The sequence below is a fragment of the Natator depressus genome, chromosome 16, assembly GCF_965152275.1.
Source record: "Natator depressus isolate rNatDep1 chromosome 16, rNatDep2.hap1, whole genome shotgun sequence".
NCBI lineage: Eukaryota > Metazoa > Chordata > Testudines > Cheloniidae > Natator > Natator depressus.
Genome location: NC_134249.1, coordinates 2,639,300 through 2,651,537, shown reverse-complemented (window position 1 = coordinate 2,651,537; position 12,238 = coordinate 2,639,300). Strand labels below are relative to the sequence as shown.

At 53.5% G+C, this 12,238-nt stretch overlaps 1 protein-coding gene across 1 annotated transcript in view; it reads left to right on the top strand.

The window, feature by feature from the left end:
* Nucleotides 1-8,931, top strand: part of NOXA1 (NADPH oxidase activator 1) — a 37,832-nt gene extending 28,901 nt beyond the window's left edge. Inside the window, exons 8-15 of the mRNA XM_074973600.1 lie at nt 2,252-2,393; nt 4,298-4,357; nt 5,412-5,496; nt 6,092-6,207; nt 7,073-7,236; nt 8,247-8,352; nt 8,446-8,569; nt 8,823-8,931. Coding sequence (XP_074829701.1) covers nt 2,252-2,393; nt 4,298-4,357; nt 5,412-5,496; nt 6,092-6,207; nt 7,073-7,236; nt 8,247-8,352; nt 8,446-8,569; nt 8,823-8,920 — 895 coding nt within the window. The 3' untranslated portion in view covers nt 8,921-8,931. The remainder of the gene's footprint in view (nt 1-2,251; nt 2,394-4,297; nt 4,358-5,411; nt 5,497-6,091; nt 6,208-7,072; nt 7,237-8,246; nt 8,353-8,445; nt 8,570-8,822) is intronic.
* The last annotated feature ends 3,307 nt before the right edge of the window (nt 8,932-12,238 follow it).

Sequence of the window (12,238 nt, the reverse complement as noted above, 5' to 3'; positions counted from 1 at the left end):
CCTCGGGTGGCTCCCGGAAGCCTACCTACCCTGGCTCTGTGCGGTTGCAGGCACTGCCCCTGCAGCTCCCATTGGCCACAGTTTCTGGTCAATGGGACCTGCAGAGCTGGTGCTCAGGGCAGGAGCAGCGCACAGAGATCCACTGGCCGCCCCTGCGCCTAGGAGCCAGATTGCTTCTGGGAGCCACGTGGAGGCAGGGTAGGTAGGCAGGCTGCCTTAGCCGTGCTGTGCCGCTGACTGGACTTTTAGCAGCCTATTAAAATCTCCCAGATTGATTTCAATAGCCTCCAGGAGATTGTGGCTAATTCCAGAAGACTCCCTGCCAATCTGGGAGGGTTGGCAACCCTATTCTTGGAGCCACTTGAAACTTGACATTTTCATTCAGCAGGAAATGCTGACATTTTGAAATTGTTTTCATTCCAAATCTAAACAAAAATGAAAAAATTTAAGTTTCCTGTGAAACGAAGTTTTCCAAAACGGTTTGTTTCAGGTCAGTCAGAATGTTCCATTTAAATGAAATTGAAATGTTTCATTCTGATTCCAGCCTTTTATTTTACACTATAACTTATAATAGACTATAAACGCAAATACATTTCTAAATGAAAGGGCATTTCAAAACAAAAAAAATCAAAATATTCTTTTTTGATCAGGTTGACCTTATTGAAACACTTGTAAGGAAACATTTTGTGAACCAGAATTTGTCAAAAATCAACACATTCCCGCAGAAAGTTTTTATTATGTTGAAATGGTATTTTCTGATGGAACAATGCTCTGTCAGGAAAGCTGCACCCAGCTCTAGAGTTCACACACTAGAACAGAGGTGGGCAAACTACAGCCCAGGGGTCGCATCCGGCCCTCCAGACCTTTTAATCCGGCCCTCAAGCTTCCGCCGAGGAGCGGGGGCCAGGACTTGTCCCGCTCTGCGCAGCTCCCACAAGCAGTGGCATGTACCCTCTCCAGTTCATACACTTAGGGGTAGCCAGGGGGCTCCACACGCTACTCCCACCCCAAGTGATGCCTCCGCAGCTCCCATTGGCCAGGAACTGCGGCCAATGGGAGCTGCAGGGTTGGCGCTTGCAGACAGGGAAGCATGCAGAGCCACCTGGCCGCGCCTCCGCATAGGAGCCAGAGAGGGGACATGCCACTGCTTCTGGGAGCTGCTTGAGGTAAGCACCACCAGGAGCCTGCACCCTGACCCCCTCCTGTGCCCCAACGTCCTGCCCCATCCCTGATTCCCCTTCCACCCTTTGAACCCCTTCATCCCAGCCCGGAGCAACCTCCTGCACCCCCAACCCCTCATCCTCAGCCCCACCCTAGAGCCCACACCCCAGCCGGAGTTTCCCTGTGGGAATTCTCAGAAATGGCTGGAAGGCAAAAGAGGGAACCTCTCTCTGCGCCAGTCTGTCCGTCATCTGCTGATGGCATGTTCTTCTCCAAAAGTTCATGGGTTATCATCTCTGACAGACCATAAATATGATAATTGCACCATGGAGACAAAGCCCAAGGCTACTGCTGCCTATGAGGGGAGATGTTCCCAAGGGAAGCATTCTCAAGCTTACTCAGCTCACAACTGAGTATGTGGCGAGGAAGGATGGGCTCGTGGTTAGAGCTCTGAAGTGAGACACTGGATCTGGGTTTCCAGCTCTACCACAACCCTCTTGTCATTGGACCTTGGACAGATTTAGGTGTCTAACGGTGTGGAGCCTCAATGAAAGTCCAGTCTGAACTGTAGGTGCTGAGCTCTTCTGAAAATTTGTCCCTTGATCACTCTTTACCTTAGTTCCTCATCTGTAAAATGGGGGTAATGATGCTCTCCTACTGCACAGCGGTGTGGGAAGGAGACACTCCTTGATGGTTGTGAGATGCTATGGGGATGGAGACATGTAAGTACTAAGAACAGAGTAGAAGGGTGTGGCTTTCCTCAGATGCCAGTAAAAAGACAGGTCCTCCAGCAGAATGCAGTGGGGACTCCACCCCAGAGAAGAGTGGCATTGTTCCAGGGTGCCCTGGCACTTGAGGGGCAGTGAATCTCCTACAACTCTTTATATTTCAAAGTGCATTGACAGAAGAGCCAGTGGAAAGGTCACAGGATGGCAATGCCCATTCCTAGCCTGAATGTCTCCAAGAAGGATACCCAGAGGGACAAAGAGAAGGGCATCCCATTAAACCCAGTGGTGTCCACACCCCACAGTGGGAGAGTGACAGCCCCAAAGGGTGCTGAGTAAAGCTGTTCCTTTTTTTCCCTCTCCAGAGACCACGACTCAGGTTACTATCGAGTCGTGACTCATTATTACCCGGAGGACTCCGAAGAGATGGCAGTGAAGGGCAGCACTATCATCTTTGTACTAAATAAAGGGGCAGATGGCTGGGCTACAGCCATATGTGACGGACAGGTATGTGGAACTGGCGGGCTGGCACTCCTGCCTCTAGCACAGCGTCAGTAGAGGCTACAGCTGGGGCTTGCTGAGGCTTTAATAGGATGCTCCTTTGGTAGCTCTCAGGAGCAGGAGCAGCCAAGAGGGGGGATATGACAGTAACTTCTCTGAAGCTGCCAGTTCACTTTCATAGATTGGACACTGTGATGGGGCGATGACTCACCGCTGCAGCGCCTCCTGCTGGTTGTCCAGGGAATTAGCTCTTTTCAGCCAGGAGCACCCTCTGCCGGTCAGTGTCTCGCCTGCTGCTGGCCCTGTGCCCCTCCCAGACCCCAGTGCCCTTCTGCCCCCTGGCAATAACCCCTCAGTCTGGGTCTCCCCTCCCCAGGGGACCCCCAACCCCTCCCTTACCTCAGTGGCTACTGTCAGTCATCATCTAGCCCCCACTCCCTGGGGCAGACTGCAGTCTGTACCACTCATCATTGACAAGGCAGGGGGGTCAGACCAGCTGCCTCTGTCTAGGTCTGGACTGGGCTGCTCCTCTGCAGCCTTAGTACCCTTTTGTGGGCCTTTACCTCGGGCTGCAGCCTGGGGCTCTGCTAGGCTGGAGCTCCCCAGCTCCCTCTGCCCTAGGTACCCTCCTCAGCTTCCTAGTCAGCCAGGTCCTCCTCTCTCCACGTAGCTAGACAGAGTGTCTCTCTCAGCCCCTGGCTAACAGCCCTCTTATAGGGCCAGCTGTGGCCTGATTGGGGCATGGCCCCACCTGTGGCTACTTCCCCCAGTCAGCCTAGCTTTCCTCCAGCTACAGCCCTCTCTTCGGGCTGTTTTAAGCCCTTTGAGGCATGGCGGGGTGACCGCCCCACCACACACACTAACAGCAGCAGCTGTTAAGGGCTCTTCAGATCCCACTGACTTTCCCCGTCATCTCTCTAATTCCATTGGCCAGTAAACTGGAGACCTCGGCTTTTTCTGATCCTTATCCCTTCCGACACACATGGATCCTGCATGGGGATTATGCAACTAGAAACATTCGGCGAGAACCACTAGCAGGTGCTCAATTCACACTAATTGTGAAGCCTCGCCTCCTGCAGAATAAAGTGCACAAAATGTGTCTAGGGTTCATTCAGTGGCCTGCTCGCAACTGCCGTGTGGAAAGCAGGGTCCTCAGAAGGGAGAGCAATGTGCTGCTGTGTCCGCAAGTGGGCATCACCACCCACATGCAATCCTCAGTAGGCCAATTTAACATTAGAGGCCAGGAGCCCCGTCATGGGCCAGGATCGCTCTGTGCTGTGACCTGTACTAACTCAGAATAAAGGGCAGTGCCTGCTCCTAAGAGCTTACAATCAAAGTATAAGGCAGAGAAAACAGGTGAGCCCAACAGGCAGATGGGCGAGCACAAAGAAACAGTGAGGTAAGACTGGTCAGTCTGACAGGCAGTAGTCTCAGCAGCCTAACCATTGTCAAGTTCTCTGGTAGGTATCACAGCACAGGAGAGTTATAAAGAGGAAACCGAAGAAAGATGGAGGCAGCTCCTCCTGCGTGTGAGGGGCAACATGGGAGGAAGCACAAAGGTGCCTCTTTAAAAGTTAACAAGTGGGTGAGGAAGGCTAGTGGCTCAGAGGCGGGATTCAACATCTTGAGCGATGATGGGTAGGTGGGGACAGGCTGTGAAGGGCCTTGAAAGCAATGGCGCATAGTTTGTGTTTGTGATGATGGAGAAGGGTGGGCCAGCAGACAGAGTGACCTGGTCAGAGCGGCGTGCCAGGAAATGACAATGCCATAAGGGTGTGAATGACTGAGGGGCAAGGTGGGGTTGTCAAGGCCAGAGAAGACAATCTCCTGCACCGGGCAGAAGAGTGCCTGTTTCTGCTCAATGCAGCCTGGTTTCACCTTATTTTCTGTTCTGCTCTGTATTTCCCCAGAAACTGCGTATACCGACCTCTCACCTGGAGCCTGTTCATGCCCCCAAGGCTGATAAATGGGTAAGGGGACAATCTTGTGACTATGGGGTGTGGAAGGGAGAGAAAACACAGCCAGGCCACTTGTGCTGTGTGTCTGAACCACAGAGCAAGGCAGTGGGCTCTCTCTTCAGAAACACCCCATGTTGTAAGTTCAGGGCTTTCAGCCAGCGAGGGACAATGCGAAATCCAAGCAGCAGGCAAAAGGTGAATTTTTTCCACAGCTCTGATCTGTTTCCTGCAGAGATGAAGCTTCCATTTCTTTTACCCCCTCCTCCTCACAGCTAGGACCCTCCATATTATAACCAATGCAGCCTTGCTTTAATGGCTTGACCTGTCTGAAAGCTGTCTCCACTTGAATCCTCCAGCAGACAAGGTGTGACTCACACCCATGCGCCCACTGCAGCAAGCAGGGAATTTCAGAGCCCACTTTCGTTCTGACATACTAGTGGCCTCTAGCGAATGAACTTCCGCTGGCCCTACTGTGGTTGAGAAACTGGCTCTTCAGGCCTGACTCTGTTATCATTTATCCCATGGAGCTGGTAGTGTTCCCTGCTGTAAAACCATTTCAGTGCAGACATCCAGTCTGTCCACTGCAGAACCTTGGAGCTGAGTGAGGGGCAGATAAGCCCTTGGGTCAGAGGGATCAGCCATGGAAATCCCAGTGAAGATGGATTCCATTTTTGCTCAGATGGGGAGGTGGCCGTCCCCAGACTAAATGTGGGGTCTGGATCCCAGAGAGGTGAACAGAGCTAACAGTGCAGCAAAATAAAACAAACCCGTATGGGTACCAGGTGGGTAACCACCCTCTGGGGAAGCCTGGAGGAGCCTGAGTGCTCCACGTCATACCTGAGTTAATGAATCAGCCATCCCTGAGGCTCTGCCCATCTTTAAAGTCATAGCCTGCAATCTACTCAGTGACGCAAACCAGCTGCCACCTGCCCCTTCTGGCCAGTGGGGAACGAGGGAGCTGAGTTCCCAAAACTTCAGTTCCTTAGAACTGTTCTGCTTCACAGTGGCCTCAGCCACACTCTCCTCACGTGTCTGATCAGTTCGTTTTCATTTTGTTCTCTCGCAGAAAGTCAGTAATGGGATCCCTCTTCCCCCTGTTAAAGTACCCCCCAACCGGCCCCACTTGCAGGAAATGGACCAGCAGCAGCCAGGTAAATCCTACTTTCTGGGACTGAAGGGGCATGTGGGGGTAAGGATCCCAATGGGAGTTGTGTGGGATCACCCACCAGTGCCCCAAAACACCGCTGCGCTAGGGAACCTACACTACCAGCAGGCCTAGCTCCTCACTTGCAGCATGTGGTTCTGGGATGGACTGACCGTGTAACCCAAGAGCACCTTGGTAGCAGGGTAGATCGTGTGTGTCAGGGATGACTGCACACACTTTGCTTTGCTGTGGCCCACTCATTCTGCTCTGAACAGAGACTGGGGGCCACAACTGTGTCCAAATAGAAATGAACTGATTGGCAGGCACCTGGTGATTCAGAGCTGGTGCGCAATAAATGCAGCTGCTGCCATTTGTCACTTGCCCCCCTTGCTATGGTGACGAGTGCAGGCAGGGTTCTATATACCCGTCCCGAGAGGGGAGGATGGACAGCTCCGGCAGTAGAATCGGTGGCTTCTCATGCTGCCTGGAGTCCCTCCAGATGTGGCTCAGTGGGACCCCCCCCAAAGCTGACCAACACTATTTCCTCCAAAGAGGCCCTGCCCATTGTCATGATGGCTGTTTGGCAATGTTTTGCTCTGCAGGACCTGCTGAGGGAGAAGACACTGCTGCAAATGATGCTGATCCGCAAGCAGACTCGCAGGTGCAATGTTCCCCAATGTCACAAACCATTAAGGCTATAAAATCACTGGTGCCAAAGGTAAGGGTGGATTCAGCCCACTTCCACCAAAACTCCAGAGCCACCACAAAACTTTGGGGCTCACTGGAAAGCCTTTTCTTCCAGACCAGTTCCCCCTCCCCCATCCCAGAGAGATCCTAACTCCCAGATGGACTTTTGTCTGTTACTCTTGAGTCCTTGATCTTCCTCTTCTTCTGTCTCTCCGGGCCCAGACTGTTGCTCTGTGCTGTTAACAACCACTGTGTTCTATCACAGAGAGCGCTGCATTTCTGGGGTTAGAGAAATCATCTCTGTATCCTTTTCCTACCTCACATTGGACTTGTGCCTACAGAGCCTTTCTTTGTCAGAGGCAGCTGCTGATGAGCACCCCAGCTGTAAAGGGGAGATAATAATATTTCCGTACCTCACAAGGACATTGTGAGGATAAATACAATAACTGATTGTAAAGTGCTTTGAGCTCTGCTGTTCCTCAACTGCTGGAAATGGCCCACCTTGAATATCACTACCAAAGGTTGTCTCCCCCCCCCCCCCCCCCCCAGCTCTCCTGCTGGTAATAGCTCAACTTAAGTGATCACTCTGGTTACAGTGTGTATGGTAACACCCATTGTTTCATGTTCTCTATGTATATAAAACGCCCTACTGTATTTTCCACTGAATGCATCCGATGAAGTGAGCTGTAGCTCACGAAAGCTTATGCTCAAATAAATTTGTCAGTCTCTAAGGTGCCACAAGTCCTCCTTTTCTTTTTGCAAATAGAGACTAACACGGCTGCTACTCTGAAACCTGCATAAGAATAGGCATTATTGTTATTCTGATATTTGCTGGTGAAATCGCTCTAACCAACCCACCGAGAGCAGATTCTCCATTGCTTCCTGGTTGTTTGCAGGTCCCACTGGCTCAGGACAAAGCATCCTCCAGCGAGAACAGATCCATCCTGCTGAAAGTCCACTGTGACTATACAGTTAAAGTGAACAAGGCCCTGACCTTGTCAGACCTCAGGTCTCTGCTGCGGGAGACATTCAGCCAGCAGGCAGAGCTTGGGAAGCTGAGGTAGGCTTGGTCACAGACTGGAAATAGGGTTGCACTCTGGATACACTCAGCTGGTGCCAAAGGCTGAGTTGGAGTTTCTCCTTCCCAGTGAGCTGCAGCTTTCCTCTTGCCATTGCAGACAAATCATTGCAGTTCCCTGAAGAGGTGTTTGCCCAAGGAGCTAGGCATAAGCTGTGTCTGCCGTCCGTGTTGTTCTCCACAGGGCATTTTGTCTTTCAGTAGGGCTCAGGCAGCCATAGGCACAGTTCACAAGATGAGTACATACAAAGCAGCACAGTGTCCCCTCTCCCAACTGAATAGTCACACAAAGCCCTGCCCCCTGGATATTCCACCTCATTGCTTTAGAGCACAACACTGACTCCTTGGGGACAGGGAATGTGTGAGCAGGGAGGTTTCACAGGACCAAAGGAGTATGGAACTGCACCAGCAGTAGTGAAAGAGGGGGAAGTTTAAAGAGAAATGCTATTGTAGACACCTCTGACCTGGAATGATTTTCTCCCAGCCAGGGCAACATTTAAGGCACACCAGGTTCAACTCAGTTGCACTTTGTGTGCCCAATTTAGAGGTCTTGTGTAAGTCTAAAGCAGACTGAAGTTTTGTCTACTGGAGCTGGAGGCGTAATTTCATATGCGCTAGCTCTGGTTGAGCTAGTGCGCTAAGAATAGCAGCGTAGCCATGGTGGCATAAGCGGCAGAATGGGATAGCCAGCGTAAACTCTCTGCATCCAATCCTGTCTGAAAGCCTAGGTACGTATTCAGGGCCGCCAGCCCTTCCCCCCGGCTGTGGCACGACCGCTACACTTCTCCTTTTAGCACACGAGCTCGCACACAGCTAGCGCAGGTCTGTCTGCCTGAACGGGGAATTACACCTCCAGCTCCACGCAGACATACCCCGGAGGTCCTGGACTGACATGCTTTAGGAAACCAGAGGGAGATGCAAGCTGCACAAGCTTAGATTCACCTCTAAATTTGGCCCTAGTGCATTTTCTCTGTCCTCCTCTCTTACTTCAGCTGCAGGCTTTCAGACAGCAAAGAGTTCATTGTGATTTCGGGAGAAGAGGAATTGGGGAAGATGTGGCAGCAGGTGACAGATGGGAGGCTGACACTCTGGTGCCAGGTACATGCCCCTTTGGGATGCTGTTCTTCCTCACTAGATTCTGATATAATTTCTGCTCTGCCGTGTGGTTTACACCATGGCCTTGTCCCATAGGGCACAGATGCCTGTTCAGACAGACCTGTTCTCTACAGGATGGTAGCACATCATGGTTACACAGCGCAAAGGCCTGAGGATCTGGAATTCAATGAAGGAGACACACTGGACATTCTCTCTGAAGGTAGCTTTCTAGTTCTACCTGAAGTTCTTCACTGGGCAGCTTCAGGAGTCTGTTTGCAGGGAGGGGATGGGGACAAGTTGGGGAACAAAAGGCTTCTTGATAGTTAAGCCACTAGGCCTTATGGGAGACTGACATGTGCATGGGCCTGTACTGGCCCTTTGCGCAGGGATGAATGTCACCCTTAGCAAGGCTCCCTGGTTAGGCAATTCAAGGGATTCCTCGGTCCTTACCCTGTTCCTTTGTGTTTTCCCAGTGAATGAGGAATGGCTTGAAGGCCATTGCAATGGCAACTTTGGCATTTTCCCCAAGTGCTTTGCTGCTCAGGCCAGCATTGGGGCTGCCCTCCCTTAGAGAAGAGATGCTTCTTCCTGCCAGACTCCACAAGAAGCCAGCTGGGCTCTGGACCCCACCTCACCTTACTCATGTCTCCCACAGAACAGGAGAAGCTTGCGATAATTCATTCAGGTCTGACCATCGCCAGCCCTGCTAGGTATTTAATGAAGCTGCCCACACAGGACGCTTCCCAGTGTGGGACCCCATTATCCAGAAACCCAGCAGGATTAGTTTCTGTAGCAGAAATAGCATTTTCTATGGCATGTGTCTGGCCTCAGTATAATAATAATAATAGAAGTGAGATGACAGGTCTGACTGGGGAGTGGGGGAGGTGGGATCTGGGTGCAAGGCATGGGGTGGTGTCTCATGAAGGACACTCTGAGAGGTGCTGACACAGCAAATGGAGATTTCCCATCTCAGACCCAGCCACCAGCTCTTTCTGTAGCAAGAACTTGGGGTTCAAAGGTGCAGATTAAGTGGCAAGAAGAACCAGCTCCTCCAAAAGAGGACGCTGTGCTATGATAGCAGCAGGGGGCCTGGCTCAGGCCTTAATCCCCACTTCCCACCAGGTGGAACAAAAGTGAGGGAAGCTTGACCTTGCCGTCACTGGATATGCCCATGCTGCCGTTAGAAACCCACGGCTGGCCCATGCCAGCTGACTCGGGCTAAGGGACTGTTTGAGTGCGGTGTAGGCATTTGGGCTTGGGGCAATTAAATAGCTCCTTAGCCTGAGCCCCATCGGCCTGAGTCAGCTGGCACAGGCCTGCGGCAGGGGACTAATGGCAGTGCTGACAGACCCATTAAGGCCAGACTGTGGGAGGCAACATGCCACCCAAAGAGCCAGAGCACAGGGAGGCAGGCCTGATTCTCTGGGCCCCACGCAGTGTAGAAACAGCGCTGTTCTGGTTTGAGAGCATTTCACACCCACTTTGGACTGCTGTAAATGAGTGCACATGAATCAGGCATAGGGTGTGTGGCCCCTCCAAGACCCATTGATCTGCCAGAGGCAAAGGGCCCTGTGCCCAGACATCTTGGGTTGTGGGGATTGTCCCTGGTCAGCTGAACACGGGTGTTGTCCCAGTCGGTTCCGTGAAGTTGGGCCACAGCAGGGAGCCAGACCTTGAGGGACTGAGAACTGGGTTGGAGGGAAGGAATGTAGGGCCTGGGGATAAAGAACAGGGTGGGGGAGATGGCCAGGTGACAGGAGCTGAGGCATTGGGGGGAGGGCAGCCAGAGAAACAGGCCTAGCAAAGCCCAGAGGGATCAGGGAGTGGAGAGCCAGAAGGAGGAAGTGGTAAGTGGAGCTGAAAGGAGCCATGGGGGAGCTAAGAACACAGAGAGAGCGGGGCTCATGGGAGTAGATAAAAATAACCTGTGGGGGAGAGGGGTGACCTAGGGTCTCTACTTTGCAAAAAGTGTCCCAGGAACTGCAGGGTGGTTCCTGGGCACCAGCCCCTGGGGCTCTCTCGGCCCATCAGCCACGCAGTGCGTGAGCCTTTGGGAGCTCACTCAGCCCTACTGGCTTGAGGGAGCTCCCTTGGCCTTCCTTCCTGCCTGGCCTCTCGCTTGGCCCAAGCCTCTGGGGAGTTGCTCAGCCCATCAATCCTTAATAGTCCTCCCCTGGCTCAGGGCCCTGTGAGATCACACACTGTCTCTGCTGTGCTAGGCTTTCCAGCTGGCACAGGTTTCTGAAGGGTTGTGCAGCCCCTGTACACCAGGCGTCTTTGACAGCACGGGTCTCTGTGCAGTGGCTCCGTCCCCGACCCTGCAGCTCACGGACACTGGCCTCTCAGCGCTGCAGGGTGCTTACCTGGAACAGGCGGAGCAGGACACTCCTGCCCTCCACCCTGCAGGGCCTCTTCTTGGTCCAGGCCACTGTATGCTGCCTCAAACCCTTGCCCACCCCAGGGCCACTGGCAGGCACAGCCTCTCTAAGGTCACTCACAGCCTGTACCTGGCATACCCTTTCTAGGGTCACTCAGCCCCTTGCACTGCCTGGCCCATGCCCTGCTGCCATAGCCATGGCTAGCCCAGGCACGTGAGCTGCAGCCTGGAAGAGAAAGCTGCCAGCAGGAGGGCTCCTTGTCTGGCTCTTGTTCCTCCCCTTAGACCAAAAGAGCCTGAATTCATTAACTTTTAGGGGGTGCTGTAAAAACCACGCCTCACAAGGGCTGAGGGGGTGGCTGGCTGGCTGGTTGGGGTGGGGCGACTCTCTCTGTTGCTGGGATTCCTGGCTGGTCCCTTGGAGTTGGTTTAGTTGGGTAGGAGCCTGTGATGCTGTTGGAGGGAGCGTTTTTGTGAAGAGGTGTCTGTGTGCCTAGAGTGGAGGTTTTGGGGTGGGGTTTTACTTAAATCAAATCTATAATCCGTGCAGGGCCAGTGGAAGCAGCCTTCGCAGTGTTCAGCTCAAAATCCCCAAATCCCCAGCCCCGCCTCCTCCCCCAGGCATGCCGCATTTCCCCCCGCATTGCTTCCTGCGGCTCCCCCCCACAACCCCCCGCCCTCGCTCACCTCCGCTCCGCCTGCTCCCCTGAACATGCCGCTGCTCCGCTTCTCCCCCCTCCCTCCCAGGCGAGGGGGAGGCAGCGCGTTCAGGGGAGCAGCCGGAGCGGAGGTGAGCGGGGGGGGGAGTGCAGGAAGTAACTGGGGGGAGTAGAGGAACCGCTCCCCGCCGCAGCTCACCTCCGCTCCACCACCGCCGCCTCCCCCGAGCACGCTGCCGCTCGGCTTCTCCCCCCTCCCAGGCAAGAAACAGCTGTTTGGCACGGCCAGCCTGGGAGGGACGGGGGAGAAGCGGAGCGGCGGCAGTGTGCTCAGGGGAGCAGGCGGAGGCGAGCTGGGGCGGTGGGGGCACATTTCTAGGGCCAGCATGGCCAGCGCCGGAATGCCATCCCTAGAAATGGGCCGCCCCGAGCACCAGCTTGTTTTGCTGGTGCCTAGAGCTGGCCCTGGAGAAGGCTGCTGTTGTCTCGCCAGAGTGCGGCCACACACCTGCGGGCGTCATTCCAGGCACAAAAGGACTAACAGGCTACATGACTTAAAGGTACAGGGCCCCATCCTGATCTGCACATGCCTTTCTCACGCTCGGGATCTGTGCCTACATGCCTCCTTCTTCTGCATTAGCATCATCCAGCCTGACCTCCTGTTTAACACAGGCCGTCCAGCCACTCTCCTGCACTCCAGCGTTGTACCCATGGCTTCTAAGTGAGCTAGATTAGAGCATGTCTAGAAAGACAGCCAATCTCGACTGAAAGATGTCACGCGATGGGAAACTCCCCCATATATTTAGGCCATGATTAATTATTCTCCCTATTTTAAAAAAATGCCTTATTTCTA